The sequence below is a fragment of the Schistocerca serialis genome, chromosome 1 (assembly GCF_023864345.2).
Source record: "Schistocerca serialis cubense isolate TAMUIC-IGC-003099 chromosome 1, iqSchSeri2.2, whole genome shotgun sequence".
In the NCBI taxonomy this organism is placed as follows: domain Eukaryota; kingdom Metazoa; phylum Arthropoda; class Insecta; order Orthoptera; family Acrididae; genus Schistocerca; species Schistocerca serialis.
This window is the reverse complement of record NC_064638.1, coordinates 876,187,697-876,206,975: the sequence shown is the minus strand read 5'-3', so window position 1 is coordinate 876,206,975 and position 19,279 is coordinate 876,187,697. Positions and strand designations below refer to the sequence as shown.

The 19,279-nt window shown below is 41.8% G+C and overlaps 1 protein-coding gene across 1 annotated transcript in view; it reads right to left on the bottom strand.

Moving 5' to 3' along the window:
* Window positions 1-19,279, bottom strand: part of LOC126486396 (E3 ubiquitin-protein ligase TRIM37-like) — a 305,290-nt gene that overhangs the window by 10,488 nt on the left and 275,523 nt on the right. The window contains 1 exon segment of the mRNA XM_050108945.1: window positions 13,936-14,144. Coding sequence (XP_049964902.1) covers window positions 13,936-14,144 — 209 coding nt within the window.

The window sequence follows — 19,279 nt, the reverse complement described above, 5'->3', positions numbered from 1 at the left end:
GATCATTTTCTCATGTGAACTCACAGTGCTTCAATACATCAGGCAATACAGACCTGGAATTTATGAAGCAGTGGCTTCAACAACTGCAGGAATGGCTGCAGCTTGCTCTGTAACTAAAACAGGAACATTTGACAGCTTGATTGGCAGAAACTACTGGAACAGTAGTAAAAGAAATTGGCCTTAGTATAGCAACAAACAATGATGCTGTCTACCAGGAATGAGACCTCTTCAGCAGTTCTGCCATTTCCATAGTTTCTGAACAGCACTGATGGCTGGAAAATGTACTTGCAGCACCTAAACCATCACTTTTCTGCTTACAAGATAACCAGTTCAGATGGAAAACCATTATTTATTTCCTTGATGGTCTTTGTATAGTGTGTTGGTATTGCTCCGTAAGTTGTCCCACACAAAAATTCTTGTAGTTTGTATTTTGGTGTGCTAGTAAAATGTTGTCAGATTGTTACTGACGATAGTCCCAAATGCCCTTTGCTAGAATAGATCTTTGCTAACATTGAACGGCAGTCAGAGTCTGGTAAGGACTGGGTCACTGACCTTTGGGGTCTTAGTGACTGTTGTATTTTTGTGTGCTTAAAAGAAAGATGTCTCAGATCATATGCCGATCCCATTAATTGAGACTTGCTCCTTCAGTACTCACCTGACAAGGAATTGTGCACACAGATTTTATGGTATTCAACTACTTTCCTAGGTGAGGCACTTAAAATGGCTCAGGCTTTCTGCTGTATATTGCCAATAGGCCACATATTTCCACTGCCACCCAATGTTTCTGCCGAGTGGAGTTCCCTACCCGTAGCCCACACAAGTGTCTCTCCTCCGGCATTGTGTATTCATACTAGATGGATATCACATGTCACGACACCATTCTGTATACAAACAGTACATTTACACGCCATTTGTTCCAGGTTCCACCAGGGACACCAGCTGCACTTCCAAACAGGGCGCACCCCAGGAAACTGGCAGCACTGATATCTAAGAACAAATACCATCTGCACATCTTGTGGATGGAAACATACCGCCTCCTGCTGGATACATATGGCCAGGCACTGTCTGCAGGAGGCTAGTTCAAATCAAGAGTTCCAGCTGGGGTTCCAGTCCCAGTACAGTACAGTGCAGTGCAATCGCTGAGACAAGCCAGGACACTCCGCCCTGCTCCGCACTGTCGTCATGCCTACCCCACACATGGTGTACCCCCTCTCGGTCTCTGCCCTACAGCCATATGGGATGGAACTTCCCACTGATCTTTTACTATGACAGTAAACTTTGTGTTTGTTAATTCAGTGATCACAAACAATCTTTCAGTTGTAGTTTTGGTGCAACTTTCATTGTGACTTTGTGCAGTTAATGAAGTGCTTATAGTGCAACTTCAGATTAGATTTTTCATCTTTGAACACAGCAAGAAACCATGCAAAAGACTGAGTAGCACAGTGTCTCTCTTTGGTTGACAGATGTTCTAACATAGAGAATTCTGCTTACGTATTTGCCTGTTTTGATACGGCAGTGTATTCCTGTTTTTCATGTTGTTACAACAGTGACATTAATCGCATTCTGTGAATCTTGTGACAGTGTCTGCAGGTCGCATTGGTGGTCTCCCGTTCATGTTGTTGGTGCGCAGAATTGGAAACTTATCAACAATGACCTGGACATTACCTGCCTTGAAATTGTCACATAATCAGAGAGAGACATCTGGTTTCTTTCTTATTATGAGGGTAAAAGCCCGTTGGCTCGATGAGACAGCAGTAATCACTTTGAGATCCTCCACTCTGCCCAATTCCACTTTAATGTGTCCTATAAGACGAGTGGCATCAGTCATGTCATGAGAAGTGAGGCACGGAACCTAATTTTAAATGAATTTTTACTGCTACATCTGTAACCCGACCTAACCTAGGAGTAAAGAGATCAGAATATGAGTCAGATAATTCTTCAGTGCCATGGAACAAAATCTTCTTATACACCACACATTTTCTAAAATGGAGCAACCAAATTGCCTAAATGCATCTAACCAAAACACGTTTCCTGCCTTATTGGAAATTACACTTAATAAGGAAAGTTTACACGAAACATTTTTTATAAGATTCTTCTGTAGAAAAAATATCTTTAATGTGTATGTTGTGGCCACAATATGCAATTATTCCCCTACAAAGCGGCTGCACTTGAGGAGAACCTAATGCAATATTAACATTACTATTTATAAGAGAAGAGAATGTACCAGTATCCACTTGAAATGGTGGTTTGTTGGAAGTGTACCTACAGTTATCGGTACACTCACAATCTTGAGATGAGTGCCATTGCTAGGTGTTTTGGCACCCTAGACAAAAACTGAAAAATGATGCTCACTCTTTTTTATTACTATAATCTCCCCAATATCACCCCCCACCCCCACAACTCCACCACCATAAACATCCAACAGCACAACAATGTAAATCTCCAATTATACTTTTAATCACTAAACTTAGGTGACCAAAAGTCCACATTTTCTGGGGACAGTTCACACTCTGCCCTCAATTTTTTCATTGCTTGATTTGCTGCCCCCAAAATTTTGCCATCTTAGACGGCTGCCTAGTTTTGCCTAGTGGCAGAAATGGCAATGCTTGAGACTGTTTGTGCTCAACACCCCCTTTGGCCTCTATCAGTATAACAAGCTGCCCTTTGGTATTTCCTGTGCCTCAGCAGTATTCCAGCATTATTTGAATATTCCAGCATTATTTGAATCAACTGATACAAAACATTCCTTTGTGCTGAGATCATCTGGATGACAACATAATGACAGGGTAACCAACAGTGAGCACATTTGGAATTTGTAATCCTTGTTTTCTCCATTAACAAACGCAAGCCACAAATGTATCTTCCAGAAGTGAAATTTTGCCCATGTCGCAAAAATCCTACCTACTCTACATGTTGTGGGAGAAAGTGTTTACATTCACATGGTCCCCAGAGGGTGATGCAACTTTTCTCATGCTTAAACAAGCCCTCCAAATGTTTTCACTGGGGAAGCCTCTTCTTGTCATAGATGCCTCACAGCATTGGGTGCTATCCCACAAGGAAGCTGATGGTTCTGAACATCCTGTTGCATTTGTTTCTAAGGCACTCAGTGCTACCCAATGGATCTATTCTTACACTGAAAGAGAGGCACTGGGCATTGTTTACGCCATTATGATCCTCACCTATTTGTACGAGAGCAAGTTCCAGCTGCTGATGGACCACAAACTGCTGATCACATTGTTTCGTGCACATACCAGCCTTCTGGACGAGACAGCACAGCATAAAGGATTCAACAATGGGTGTTGTTCTCATCGGTATATAAATACAAGTCAACCATCCACCACATCAACACTGATACTTTCTCCCAGCTCCCAGCACAATTCTGAGTTTGACACCCAGGAAATCTTATTTTTCAGCTGGATTCTTATTCTTTGTTTTCCTCTCCATGCTGCATTGGTCGTGGCCCAAACATTGTCAGACCCTCTACACTATTACTAATTGGTTTAAGCAAGGGTGGCCTCAGTGTTTATCCATGATGGCACATGGTCTACTAAAAACGACCTTTGATCTAGAGAACAGGCTCCTCTCCCATGATGGCATCCTCCTTCTGCAAATGGAATACAAACAGCCTACGGTCATTATTTCCCTCGCTCCCAGAGTGTTAGTGTTTCTACATGCACATCACTGGGGTGTACCCCCATACATAAAGCAGCTGGCCCACAATCACACATACTGATTGGCCCACAAGGACATCAGACCATAGTACAGTCTTGTACAGTGTCTACTCAGCAGCAATCTGCACCATCCAAGGTGTTTTCCCTCTGGCCCCCTTTGGGCCCTTGAGAGCACCTCCAAATCAACTTTTCTGGTCCTTTCTTGCATCGGATGTGGCTAGTTGCGGCGGACAATGACCCCTAGTTGCTCTATTTCCATGAGCAGCAAGTAATACAATGCCTTCTTACAGCACTGTTCCACCCCCAATTCAGGAAAGGATGGTGCAGACCTTCAAAGAGAAGATGGAGGCATTAGAGAAGTCTTCACCATCAGAAGATGCCTTCATCTTTTTCTCCGTCACCTAGAGTGCGGACCGATGACCTCATAGTTTGGTCCCTTCTCCCACCTTTAAACCAACCAACCAACCTAGAGTGCCACTCCAATTGTGGGAAAGGGTCCGGCCAAATTGTGACACAGGAGGCAACCTCAGACCCTCCCCTCTCTGCTCTTGCTGCTAGACCCTCTGCCCTGTTCTCCAGCCCATCACTGGTACTGGACCAGCAAATGTAGCAGCAATTAATTGCATAAGTCCTCAAGGTCGTCAGATGTATGAGGTCTCTGGCAAAGGCTACCTTTGAAAGCACCACCAGAACCAGCTGCGAACCAGGACCCCACCTGTGCATCCACCCAGTCCCTACATCCTGCAGCCACAGCTTCAACAGTTACAGCTGCCTCCTGTCTTCCATTACCAATATCGGACCCCCAGTGATTGGTCAGTCATTGACTGAGTTCCAGCACTCCCAGCTTCTCTATTACAATACCAGCAGCCTCGGACCTGTCTTCCATTTGCAACTTGAACCCTGTTGTGTCTGCCCCACCCACCCTGAAGTAGAGGTGCAGACCCTTCAGGATCCAGCTCCAGCAGCAACATCCCCAGACACAGCTCCAGCGGCAGTCTCTCGCATTTGAGACAACCCCAGGCCAATTCTGTCCTCAACAGGCTGTTTCCGGTAGGGAGAGATGTTGCAACCAGCTCTGACAGCAACATGGAGCTATCACAACTGTCAGAGATTGACCCTTACTTACAGCTCTCACCACTGATGGTGACACAATCTGCAAGCTGTCACTGCAAGTGGCACTCTTGGAAGAAGCCATGCTCCCATTGTGCATGTCGCATCACCTGGTAGGACCCCATGACCACTGACCGTCTATAACAGTGTGTCTGCAGCTCAGAGTGATCAATCTCTCATGTACTTGCTTACACAGAAAATTCACTTCGCAGACTGTTGACAACCTTGGCTGGCTGCCTTCTATTTGTGTAACTCAGAACTTACAAGTGTTTGTATTAACTGTGTGCCTCCATATCAGCTGTTCCCAACCATTTTACGTATGCAGCCCATCTATTCTATATAAAAATCTCAAGAAACCCAGTAACTAAATATATACAAAAACACACACACACACACACACACACACACACACACACACACACACACAGTCAGTAGGACCAATTAGTAAAACAATGTACAATGAGGACTCAAAAATGTTTATATTCTTTTTTTATACAGAAAAGATTTTTATTATAGTCTCTTAGCTGTCACAGTTAGGTGAAAATTCAAAACTGAGTAGTCAGTGTAAAAAACACTCAATGTCATTTTGAAATTGTATGTCGCCCACAAGAGAATCAATATCTGGATTAAAACTGATTAATTTTAACCTTCAATCACTATCTACATTCAGTCTATTCCTGTAATTATATTTGAAAATAATAATAATAATAATAATAATAATAATAATGATGAAGAGTTGGATAGACTTGTTCTCATAGATAGTTTGTCCAAAAGCCCATCAAGTGTCTCGGTAACAGCAATAATTCCCTGGGGACTGAGTGAAGTAGGGTACAGGCTAACGTCCTCAAATCGCATTTGAGAGACCTGTATTTGATTTTTGGATGACCATTCAGGTAACTGTTTTCTGCAGTCACCCAGGTCACTCCATGCAAATGCTAGGATGATTGCTCCCTTCCACTCCAGTAGTAACAAATTCAAGTGAAACTTCATGTCTCATAATCTCAACTGAGGACAGGCCATTAAAAACGAATAATCCTTCCTTCTTGTGTCACGGTACTAAATAAGCAAAATTCAAGTGAGTTGTTCTTGTGAATGACAGGCTATTTTCCTATGTTAAAAATTTGGGTAGTTTTGCTGTTACTCTGAATGATTGTAACATTAAAATATCATTTACGGTCAATATTCTCACAAAATATCTGTTATTTTTACATAATTAAAGCTTAAAAATCATTAAATATCAAGATCTGGTCATGTGATCAAAAACACTCTGTTACTGGCTGATGCTCTGGTGGCATCACAGACTAGGAGTAAAACGAAGCAATGTATGTGTTTAGGAGCTTTAGCCGAAGTTAATGTGATTCTGACGTACTTTTTCTCCAAACAGTTTAGCTGTTTAGTGATGGAAAATGCAATTACAACTTTTAAATAATAATAGAAATGAATTTTGTGAATGCTGATAGTGGATGCCTTGTGCAAGTTGATGCATTTATGCTCCACCCATTTAAAGCAGTGATATGTTGTATGACTGACGTTCTATTTCCCTGCAACATTATTAAACTCTATCAAAACTATGGAATTGTAGAGCTTCTGCAAATGGGTCTATATATTATAACTAAACTGTCGAGTTTTAGTCATGAGCTATGACCCAAAGTACAATAAAACTATTATTTGCAAAGCTTAGTGACAATTTCCTTTCTAGAATTCACTTAGCAGGGCTACCATCTCCACTACACATTGGTGGCACTCTGGATAGCGTGTCCGACTGCTAATGAAGAGGTCACATGTTTAAATCCTGGAGGGGTCATATGCTTTTAAAAGTCAAACAATGAAAAATCCAGGATGGAATTTAACAATATCATGAAAAGGAAAGTTGCTACTCACCATGCAGCAGAAATGCTGAGTTGCACATAGGCACAACAAAAAGACTGTCACAAATATAGATTTCGGTCAGTAAGGCCTTCGTCAAAATTAGATGACAAACACACACATACACACTCACGCAAACACAACTCGCACACACATGACTGCAGTCTCAGGCAACTGAGGCCACACTGTGAGCAGCAGCACCAGTGCACGATGGGAGTGGCGACTGGGTGGGGGTAAGGAGGCGGCTGGGGTGGGGTGGGGAGGGGGAGGGATAGTAGGGTAGGGGTGGTGGACAGCAATGTGCTGCTGGAGAGCATGCAGGGTTGAGGGGAGGAGGGGTTAGGACAGCTATGTGCAGTCCGGAGGTTAGACAGAGGGCAACGAAGGGGGAAGGGGGGGGGAGGGGGATAGTGGAAAAGGAGAAAAATAAAAAGACTGGTTGCGACGCTAGCATGAAACCTGTGTAGTACTGAAATGGGAACAGAGAAGGGGCTGGATGGGAGAGGGCAATGATTAACGAAGGTTGAGGCCAGGAGGGTTACGGGAATGTAGGATATATTGCAGGGACAGTTCCCACCTGTGAAATTCAGAAAAGCTGATGTTGATTTGAAGGATCCATATGACACAGGCTGTGAAGCAGTCATTGAAGTGAAGGATGTCATGTTTGGCAGAGTGCTCAGCAACGGGGTGGTCCACTTGCTTCTTGGCCACATTTAGTCAGTAGCCCTTTGTGTGGACAAACAGCTTGTTGGTTGCCATGCTCACATTGAATGCAACACAGTGGTTGACACTTAGCTTGTACATCACGTGACTGAATTCACAGGTAGCCCTGCCTTTGATGGAATAAGTGATGTTTGTGACCGGACTGGAGTTGGTGGTTGTGGGAGGTAACAGGTAGGGATGGACGAGTATACTGTGTAGGTTAGGTGGATGGCAGTATACCACTGTGGGAGGGGTGGGAAGGATAGTGGGCAGGACATTTCTCATTTCAGGACACAACGAGAGGCAGTCGAAACCCTGGCGGACAATGTAATTCAGTTGCTCCAGTCCTGGGTGGTACTGAGTTACGGGGGGATGTTCCTCTGTGACTGAACAGTGGGCCTTTAGGAGATGGTGGGAGACTGGAAAGATAAGGCATAGGAGACTTGCTTTTGCACAAGGTTGGGAGGATAGTTACAGTTTGTGAAGGCTTCAGTGAGACCCTTGGTATATTTCGAGGGGACAGCTAGACACTGCATATGCGACAACAACGGGTGGCTAGGCTGTATGGTAGGGACCTATTTGTATGGAACGGGTGGCAGCTGTCGAAGTGGAGGTATTGCTCATGGTTAGTAGGTTTGATATGGACGGAGGTAGTGATGTAGCCATCTTTGAGGTGGAGGTCAACATCTGCGAAGGTGGCTTGCTGGGTTGAGTAGGACCAGGTGAAGCAAATGGAGGGGGGGGGGGGGGGGAGGGAAGATGTTGATGTTCTGGGGTAATGTGGATAGGGTGTCTTCACCCTCAATCCAGATCACAAATGTGTCACAATGAATCTGAGCCAGGTGAGGGGTTTAGGATTCTCGGTGTTTAGGAAGGATTCCTCTAGATGGCCCATGGATAGGTTGGCATCTGATGGTGCTATGTGTGTGCCCACAACTGTGCCCTCGATTTGTTGGTAGGTAATGCTTTCAAAGGAGAAGTAATTGTGGGTGAGGTTATAGTTGGTCATGGCGACCAGGTAGGAGGTGGTCAGTTTGGAATCTGTTGGGTATTGGGAAAGGTAGTGTTCAATAGTGGTAAGGCCAAGGGCATTAGTGATTTTAGTGTACAGGGAAGTGGCATTAATAGTGATGAGCAGGGCACAGTGTGATAAAGGGACAAGAACTGTGGAGCATCGGTGGAGGAAATGGTATCTTTTGTATGGGAGGGTAGGTTCCGGGTAACAGGTTGAAGGTGTTTCCACTGTAGGGACCAGGAGAAGGAGAGGTGGTTTTTAAAAAGTCCTGCACGTGAATTTGGGAGTGGGGCAAAAGGTGAGGCCTTTGGGAAGGACTGATATTTCTGTGGGGCTAAGGCTTCTAGACAAAAGGTTCATGAATGTGTTTCTGGTCTGCATACTGTGTGGTGGTGGAAGTGAGTTTTGGAGGGTGGGGTAAATGTAGTAGGTCTGCGAGACTGGGTTTGTCAGCTATGAGGAGACATAGAGGAGGTTGGTTGGTTGGTTGGTTTTGGGAAGGGGACCAAACTGCAGTGTCATTGGTCCCATCGGATTAGGGAAGGACTGGGAAGGAAGTTGGCCGTGCCTGAAGCGATTTAGGGAAATCACGGAAAACCTAAATCACGATGGCCGGATGCGCGGTTGAACTGTCATCATTCTGAATGCAAGTCCAGTGTGCTAGCCAATGCACCATCTCGCTCGGTGTGGAGGAGATTTGGAGGTGGTTGTAGAGGGGGTAGACAGCGGTACTCCAAGGTGGGAGTAGGAAGTGAGCGGGATGGAGAGCTTTCTAAGGTTGCGTTGCGCATGTTGCTGTAGCCCAACTCCTTCAACCTCTTACCTGGAACCTGCCCTCCTATATGAAAGACACCAACCATTTCCTCGACCTACTCGCCACGGTTCCTGTCACATTACAGGATGGTGCCCTGCTCATCACTACTGATGCAACTTCCCTAATACCCTTGGCCATACCGCTATTGAACACTACCTTCCCCAATGCCTGACGGATTCCAATCGACAACGTCCTTCATAGTCGCCGTGGCCAACTACATCCTCACCCACAATTACTTCTCCTCTGAAGGCATTACCTACAAACAAATACCAAGTATGGCTATGGGCACCTGCATGTCACCATCATTTGCCAACTTATTCATGGGCTATCTAGAGGTATCCTTCCTAAACACCCAGAATCCTAAACCCCTCACCTGGTTCAGATTCACTGATGACATCTTTGTGATCTGGACTGAGGGTGAAGACACCCTATCCACATTCTTCCAGAACCTCAACAAGTTCTCCCTCATTTGATTCACCCGATCAAACCTACTAACCACCAGCAATACCTTGACTCTGACGGCTTCCACCAGTTCCATACCAAGAAGTCCCTTCCATACAGCCTAGCCACCTGTGGTTGTCACATCTGCATTGACAAGCGATCCCTCTTGAAATATACTGAGGGTCTCACTGAAGCCTTCACAAACCATAATTATCCTCCTAACCTTGTACAAAAACAAATCTCCCATGCCTTATCTTTCCAGTCTCCCACCACCTCCCGAAGTTCCACCGTTCAGCCACAGAGGAACATTCCCCTCATAACTCAGTACCACCCAGGACTGCAGCAACTGAATTACATTCTCCACCAGTGTTTCCATTACCTCTTGTCATGCCCTGAAATGAGAAACGTCCTGCCCACTATCCTTACCACCCCTCCCACAGTGATATTCCACCATCCACCAACCCTACACAATATACTTGTCCATCCCTACACAACCCCTGCTCTTGACCCCTTACCTCATGACTCATACCACTGTAATAGACCTAGATGCAAGACCTGTCCCATACACCTTCCCACCACCACCACCACCACCACCACCACCACCACCTACTCCAGTCAGGTCACAAACATCACCTATCCCATCAAAGGCAGGGCTACTTGTGAAACTAGTCATGTGATCTACAAGCTAAGCTGCAACCACTGTGCTACATTCTATGTGAGCATGACAACCAACAAGCTGTTCGCATGAAGGGCCACCGACAAATTGTGGCCAAGAAACAAGTGGACTACCCTGTTGCTGAGCACGCAGCCGAACATGACATCCTTCATTTCAATAACTGCTTCACAACCTGTGCCATATGGGTCCTTCCCACCAACACTAGCTTTTCTGAACTGTGCAGGTGGGAACTTTCCCTGCAATATATCCTACATTCCCGTAACCCTCCTGACCTCAACCTTCGTTAGTCATTGTCCTCTCCCATGCAGTCCATTCTCTGTTCCCATTTCAGCACTACACAGCCCTCATTCCACCATCATAACCAGTCTTTTTACTTTTCTCCTTTTTTGCTACCCGCCCCCGCCCTGCCTCTCCACTGCCCTCTGTCAAACCTCCTGACTACATATAGCTGCCCTACCCCCTCTCCACCTCGACCCTGCACGCCCCCCAGCAGCACGTCACTGTCCGCAACCCCTACTCTACTCTCCTTCACCCTCCCTGACCCAGCTTCATCCTTACCCCCACCCAGTCACCACTCCCATCATGCACCGGTGCTGCTGTTCACAGTGTGGCCTTTATTGCCTGAGACTGCAGTCATGTGTATGTGAGTTGCGTTTGCACGAGTGTGTATATGTGTGTCTGTCATCTATTTCTGACTAAGGCTTTACTGCACGAAAGCTTTATTCGTGACACTCTCTCTGTTGTGCCTATCTGCGACACAGCATCTCCGCTATATGGTTAGTAGCAACTTTCCTTTTCATAATATTGTTAAAAGTTTTACATGAAAAATGAAAATAGCATTAGCAAGAACTGGTTGTGGCGATTGTTTCGATTGTGGGATATATTATATATGGCTACACATTAGCCTCAGTCTGAGAAATGGACAGTAGAGGATGAATGCATTTGCTTTCCTGACAAACAATTCCCTTTTTTTGGAAAGCTCTGTTGTAGTGGAGATTAACACCATACACCCACATTACAATGAGATCTGGGGTGATATGGAGAGATATAAAGCATGTACAACACACAGGTGACAAATGTTAAGGGCTGTGATGTTTGTGAGTGGAAACTAAAATTAGCATCTAAAACAGACTTATTTCATCTTGATGTAAGATGATGAAAGCCTAAACAATAAGGATTCTAGTTGGACAGGATGAACATAAAAACATTGTTCCTAATACAGCAATGTAGTCACATTAACTATAAAATATCTTTTTGAATGTGACATAGGTGAACGACGATTCCAAATGTAAGTGCACGTAAACAGCAAGGAAAACACAGTAATAGTCTGTTTCTGATTGATATGGTGAAGTTTTGTAATTGTGATTTGGTTACACGAGAGGACTGTTGAGCCATTTTACGAACAAGTTAAAATGTTCTTTCAGGTTAGATTCAAAAGAGCGATCCATGGACATCTTATAATATTCAGTGGTTGACCGGTCTAATAGCTGAGCTACCTAATAAATAAGGTGTAGTTGTGTAAAATGACAATTTTCACTAGTAGTTTAATTTTGCTAAATGACGCTTTATATCTTGGAGGTACATTAATGTTAACTTCACAGTGCAACACATTTTTAATTAATTACTCAACTTGTGCATTGATGTGGTGGTAATTTGCCGGTACAGTCCAACCACATTTTACACATCGTCTCATTCTCTGGAACACTCAAAAACATCTTTTTTTGGAGCTTTTATAGATGTGATACTACACATCATCTGTAACCCATTTTTTAAAATGTAAATTCCATAACAAGACATTACTGTGCATTAGAATTATGACAACAGAAGCAGAGAGCTAGCCACTGATGTCACAGGCATCACGACTCAAATGAGTCATTTTAGTGGTCTTTCAAATTATTTGAATTTCATTTCTGTTTTTATAAAAAAATACTGAAATTCAAAAGGGGAAAACAAGCATTTTAGGAGCATAAAAGGACATAATTAATCACTGGAGACTGTTTACAGAAAACAGTCAAATAGCTTATTGTGTTGTCTCAGAAACTACCAATGTGACGAACTGCGAATGGATTATGACATGTTATATATTTATGTCATGAGCTGCCAGCCCTGTAGTGCAGCCTGTATGGGAGTACACTTCCAGCTGCCTGGTGAAAAGATATTGGTCATTTTCAACATTTAAAAGACCTACCCTGGGAAGCATTTCAACTCTTATTCTATTCTGTACTGACTGTTGATTGAAACCCTGAAGCTCCCAATAATTTTTATGGTTTCTTGGACTCTCAACCAGTGCTTGTGGCCCAGTGCCACACTGCACGGTGGGCGCGACCCAAAGGTTAGCAACTGCTACTCTACGGTATCAGTTTATTTTGCTCAATAAATTGTGCTCATAATTACAACTTCAACAGTTTTCAATCCATTTTTTGTAATTCGCTATATTTATGATTGTTTACAACTCAAATATCAATCTTCCAATGTGAATTGATGCAACTCTCAAAAATTCGAGAAAATTTATTTTGAAGTTTTCTGAGCCTATTTAATACCCTTAATTACGGTCTATTTTTGACAGCCAGTGGCATGTCTCTGTGGCAGAGTGCTTACCTGGCACATGAGTGGCCTTGTTTTGATTCCAAGCCCATGAAAATGTTCAAATGAAGGTGCATTCCAAGAAATGTCCAATACATAAAGATTGGGAAAAAACCGGTACATCTGAGACTGGTAATCACTGCTTTGAGTTTCGTTTCGGCCATTTTTTTTCTCTCTCTCCTTGATTCACTTCAAAAGCCTACAGCATTTAAATGTAAAATCCATCAAATATATGCTAATTAACTAATATGCTAATTATCTAACTGCCATTTTTATTAAATATTCACATCATAAAATTTCTGATTACAGATTCCATACAAAAATCCAGTTTTAATTGCATCTATAAATTCTTAATTATCTATATTTTATAAAAAAATTGATGATAAAGATTGATTACATTAAAAAAAACATTGCAAATTAATTTTGTTCATCATCATGTATTTCAGTTTTATGGAAGTGCTTACAGAACATGCAGCTTTGTCTAAAGATCAGTACAGCTGAGAACCAAACCTGGACCACTGAGACGCAGGTTGGGATTCTACCACAGAGCCACACAACCTGTCCAAAAATACCAACTTTTCTGTAGGGTATTACAGATGCTTGGAAAACTTCAAAGTCAATTTTCTTGTGAATTTTTGAGAGTTGACCGAATGACTTTAGGAGATTGCTATTTAAGTTCTGAACTTCATGTATCATATGTGAATTAAAACAAAACAAAATAAATACAAGTCTGATTGCCATGTGGTCTCCTTGTAAGTATTATTTCTACAAAAAGGACCAATAACAAGAAATAACTTTTTTGATCTAGGTAAGCATTTGAGGTACTCAGTGGCTCTGCCTGAAGAAAGTAGTAAAAGGAATTCCAAGATTGCTGGAAAGCACCTGATACCAGGTAAATAAGAAACTAACATTCATCTACAGAGTTTTGTGATGACTATCAACACATATGCCTGATGGATACAAAACAACAAATGTATTTAAACTTAATTATATTTTTTTAATTTACTGAACACAAAGAAACAAAAAATGAAAACAAAACACAGCTAACAATACTAACCTTGCTGCAGAGAACAGAAAAATGAGGGAGACCAGCTGAAGGATGAAGTAATTGAGTCAATATTTGTTGCATTACGAGGGAGTTGCCTTGGAAGAGATGTAGGTGATGCAGGAATGGTCACAGGTGGCATGGTTAGACGCTGTTCAGATAGAGAATTCCCACATCCAACGCCATGGCTGATATTGGTTTCCTCCTCCTCAGGAATTATGCTGCGAGGAATGACAACAATCTTCATTCATTCATACAGTGTTCTGACAGGCACATTTAAAATTTTCTGGTGCAACTATAATCAAGGAACAAAATAAACACGCAAGTGAATAAAACTGTAAGTACATGAATCCTCCTAATCTGTACTGTTTTGTTTCTTATGGTCATAAGGTTATCAACATAAATTTTCAGCTGCAAGTAAAAGACAACTGGAGTAGGCAACACAGCCCAGAGGAAAGCTGCATACCAAACACCCCTGAAGAAAAGGCAGCAGCTTATGAATGGGTGGCGAAGGGGAAAGGGGGGAGGGGGGGGGGGAGAGGGAGAGGGGGAGAGGGAGAGGGGGAGAGAGAGAGAGAGAGAGAGAGAGAGAGAGAGAGAGAGAGTGGGAGTGTGAGGGTCAGAGAGAGTGAGTGTGTGGGTGGAGAGGGTGTGGGAGAGAGTGGGACTTGAGAGAAGAGAGTGTGTATGGCATAAATTGCAAAAAAACTCCAATTTATCCTGTGAGCTATCTGTATCAATGAATAAAACTCTGGAATTTTATGCAATACATTTTACATCTGTACATGCTAAGCAAGATACAGAGAGCTTTGAAAGACATGCTACAGTTTAATTTTCTTCTCCTCACAACATCAGGTGTAGGTCTTAGTACCTTCAACAAGTTTCTTCCATGCTGCCCTCTCCGGTGTGGTTCTCTGTCATCCTCTAACTGGAGAGCAATCACACACTCTTCCACACGAGCCGTACACTGTTTTCTGTATTTCCCTGTCTATCTTATTCCAGCTGGCCTCCATTCCTACACATCTGTCATTATACTCGGAACATTTCTAAGTCAAGCTATTTTTCCTACTTTTTATTGATCACATTCAGAATTTATTCTATACCTCCACATATCATTAATATCCTAAATGCCCCAATGAACCGAATACTTCGACCTGCAAACCATCAGTGCTCATTAACGTCCTTGTTTGACATCTGTAGACTGAGCGAACTGACCGTGACCTCATGTATTTGGGGTCAAGTAAGTCTGTTTATATTCCTGAAGAACAATACCTTTTTAAACAGCGGAAGGCTTCTATCATCACTTAATATGGGCAATTTGATTTCAGTGGCAATGAAATTTGTCTTAGTAGTATCACATTCTTGACATTCAAAATTCTGCACACATTTCAAATTGACACCAGCTAGCAATAAATTATGACTTACAGCCATTATATTGGTTTGTGAATATTTTCTGTCAAACAGAAATGAAAAACATTTGCTGGATATCTCCTGAATTAGTTACACAAGGACATAAAACACGAGACATCTGTAAAGACAGAAAAATCTCACAGGAAAAGATCACAATGATGGCCCAAAGATGTATTTCAAATGTGGTGGCATACAACCAGCAGAGCGGTAGATGTGATGGTCAACACTTCATTAAATATTCACTGGGAACAACTGTAAGATAATTTGCTATCAGTGCAATAATCATCTCCATCATGTTATCTGACAGCCTCTGCTACATGAAGGCTTCTTTAGCTTTTCACCACATTAAGGCCCTCAGCTACACATATCTGCATTGACTGCGAATACAGTGGAACTTCGATTTTACATTCTCAGATTTTATGTTTCTCGCAGTTCTACACCATAAGTTTGTAGCCCCTGTGAAAAACCAGTAAGATCAATGTTTATTCCGTGATTTTATGTTTCTTCCTAGCAAGGTTTACTAGATTCTACATTCTTTCTCGACAATTCATTTTACTTCGTCCCGTTTTCTTCCTATTGACATTTGATGTGGTAGGGTAAGTTTTAAGTGGCACGAAAGACAAACGGTTTGCACCGTGTGTAGTGGCAAGGTTTAGCGAATATTTCAGGCCGTTGCGGAGACGGGAGACGTGAGAGAGAAAATGGTGACGTAATCCACGATCGGTGTTGCCAATACAACTTGTAACGTTTCACACGACCTTTTGCAGGAACTGACGTAATGGTGGCGCTGTGCACGTGATCAGAAACGAGGCTGTCGACTTGTCGGTCGCTATAGCGCGAAGTTGATGGTTACGAATGCGTTAATGATAGGAGAATCTCAGTTGTAGCAAGAACTCTTTAGGGGAATATGTTTGCGATTGCGCAATGTGCGAAATATCTGTGACAAGGGAAAATGTTAATGTTATTGCTCATCGTTTCACTTGCAGCAATTTATGCTGTCCTCTTAGGTTCCTACCTAACCACACGCTTGGAAACCGCCACGTATTTGGAAATAAACAGGCGAATATTTATTTCAGCCCTCGTTCTCTAACCAGAGAAATATTTTTAAACAACATCGAATATTGCAGAACATAATATATTACAATCATAAGAAAAAAACGCAAAGTTGAAAAAAAAATATTCGCATACAGCTAGTTGCTAATCTATAACCTCGAACTCGGCTAACCATGACGTTACGCTGTAGCTTACTCTTCTGTATTGTGCACAAATTATTATAAAATCTCTTGAAGACAAACATCACTGATGCTTTATTAACTGGCATTTGATGGTAAGTGTGACTTATCTGTGATACACTTTCAATGCACCATTGCTTTGAAACGGCATACTATGCACGTACTACCATGTTACTAGGTGGTACACACCACGAAAGTACGATGGAAATGAACAAACGAAATGCAAATAGATCAATCACATGCGCTCGCAAAAGTCTATAGTTGAAAGCGCATAACTGGCATCGTCATTCTCCGTACATTTGCATGGTCTGCGACACCGTTTGTTGTACTGATTTCGTATTGTCTGGCACGTCACGTCTAGATTCGAGGAAACTGCAACGTGCGCTGCAGCATTAGTAACAGTCGAAGGTTTACACAAACAAAACTAAAGACTACGTCGTCTTTTTTTAAAATTTTTTTTTATTAGACCTATTGTGCCTTGCGACGTGGAGGCCATTACCATCTCTCTGTGTTTCGTAGTTTTACAGAATAAAATTACTTTTATCAAAGGATTTCGTAATTGGTTTTAAAACTGATATTATTTTGATGGTGAGAGTGTGTAGTAGTTGGTAATTGTTGATACAATTGTATGAAATCGATTTGCTGGTTTGCATACAGTCGTCATCTTTGGTGAACGAAAACATACTATGGAAAAAGTGGTGGAAAAAATGTGCTACATGCGGGAACTGAATGTGGCAGACGGCTGTAGTTTCCCTAATTTCACTTAGATATCATCTAACGATTTTGAATTTCTGGCAAATATAGTATCACAGTTTCTTTAAAAAGGGCAGAAATTTCAGGAAAGCAGTTACAACCAGGCATGCTGTTAGTCTTAGTTTTTGGTCAATGGGAGATTCGTTCCAGAGCCCTGAGCATTTTTTTCATATTTCAAAGTAAGCTATGACCTACAACCATATTTTCTTCTCTATGCAGTCTTTGACAGTATCCTATCAAATGTAGCAGCAGTTTTCTGTAGAGCAGTTGTTTTATTGCTGTTATTGTACTGTTTGCTTGATATATTCCAAAAGAAGCTGTCAGTCTGGTACAACGATAACAACGGAAGTCTGCTGCCTAGTCCACTGCATACTTCTTCTTCTCTGGAAAAACTTAACACAACAAGAGAAAACAAAACACCTAACAACTCTACACAACTGATGACACAATGTGACATATAAACATACACTCACGGCACACAGCGGTGATATGCGGTAGCTTGCCTGAAACATTCCATCCTTTGCTCTGTAATGACACTGCTATGGATAGATGTTTCCGTGTTTCGAAAGATGTTTCCAAACAGTGTCCACATAAAGTAGCTGGAGACATGTTTCAAGCTTAGTGTGTACGCAGCTTTTAAGTCTACTCGACACAATTAAAGTGCCATTGGTTACAGAAGGCCCCCCCCCCCCTCCTCCTCCAATATTAGATTCAAATGCTGTACTTCAGGGTTCTCTCTTTAATTCAACAAGTTAATCAATTATTGCTTTTTTCTAAGTGAACACAAAATGCGTGTTTTGACGTATAATTTGTGGTCATAGCATGCCGCAAACAGCTCTATTACCTTGCAACAAGATACCAATGTCAACTTTATGATGAATTTTTTCTTGCTGTTTCACAGATCTGTGATTTTTTATAAACTGATGAAATTCATTACCACAAATTATTATACAAACATTGTTTTGTACATTTAATTTCCTTCACTTATACAGATTTTATACAATGTATTAGCGAGGATTATGATTTTTAATCATATATGCCAATTAAACATGATTTTGCTTGTATTTTGGGGATTTTAACATCTTCCTCAATTTTGTGGTTTGTAAGTCTGGGCCACTCAAAAACGTATAACAAGGGTTTCACTGCATTTTCTAATGACGTTTAACCACCTTCTGTAAGGATCTTCCCTTGGAGCTGAGCAAAAAAACATCCGTTCACTGTGCTACATGACCCACTCACATCCATTACATTTTCATTATTGTGTCTGTTTTCCTGTCTCTACATATAATTCTAATCATGCACCTCTCCAAGTCTCACTGTGAAATACCCAGTTTTTGAGTAACTAGTAGCAAACATCAACTGCAAACTTTCCATTTTACGTACACTGAAAATTTGGTTCGAAAAATAGTATTTAGTTAAAAAAAAAAAAATCTCCAGACCATTCTTACTCTCTAGTTTATTTCTTTTCCTGCCCATCCAGTCATAATCAGCTGTTATAATACAGTAACTTGTTAACTGATTTCAAAACCTTGTGGTTAATTAGTACCTTTTACAATTTTATTTTAGTCTTATCATAAATGATTTTAAGGCTTACTTTCAAACTAGTTCTATTAAGTTCTTACTTCCATTGTCAAAATTTATTTGGAGCACAGGCAAAAAGACAATGTCACTGGTAAAATAGATTTGGTTCTACTATGTTCCATTAGTGTGTTTCTTCATCATTATCCCATTTTGAAGATTTGTAAATTTTTTGAAGGAATGAGAAACACCAAACTCCTCCCTGAAATTTGAATTTTTCACGATCCTGATGAAGTCTTATGGGAACTGTAGTACTGATGTACATGTTTTTCAGTATACTAACATAGGTTAAATCAATGACTTTTGCTCAAGGGTTGTGCATACATAATACGTTGTAAAAGTGTTGGCAACTTTCCCAAAATCTATAAATTTCAAGTCAAGTG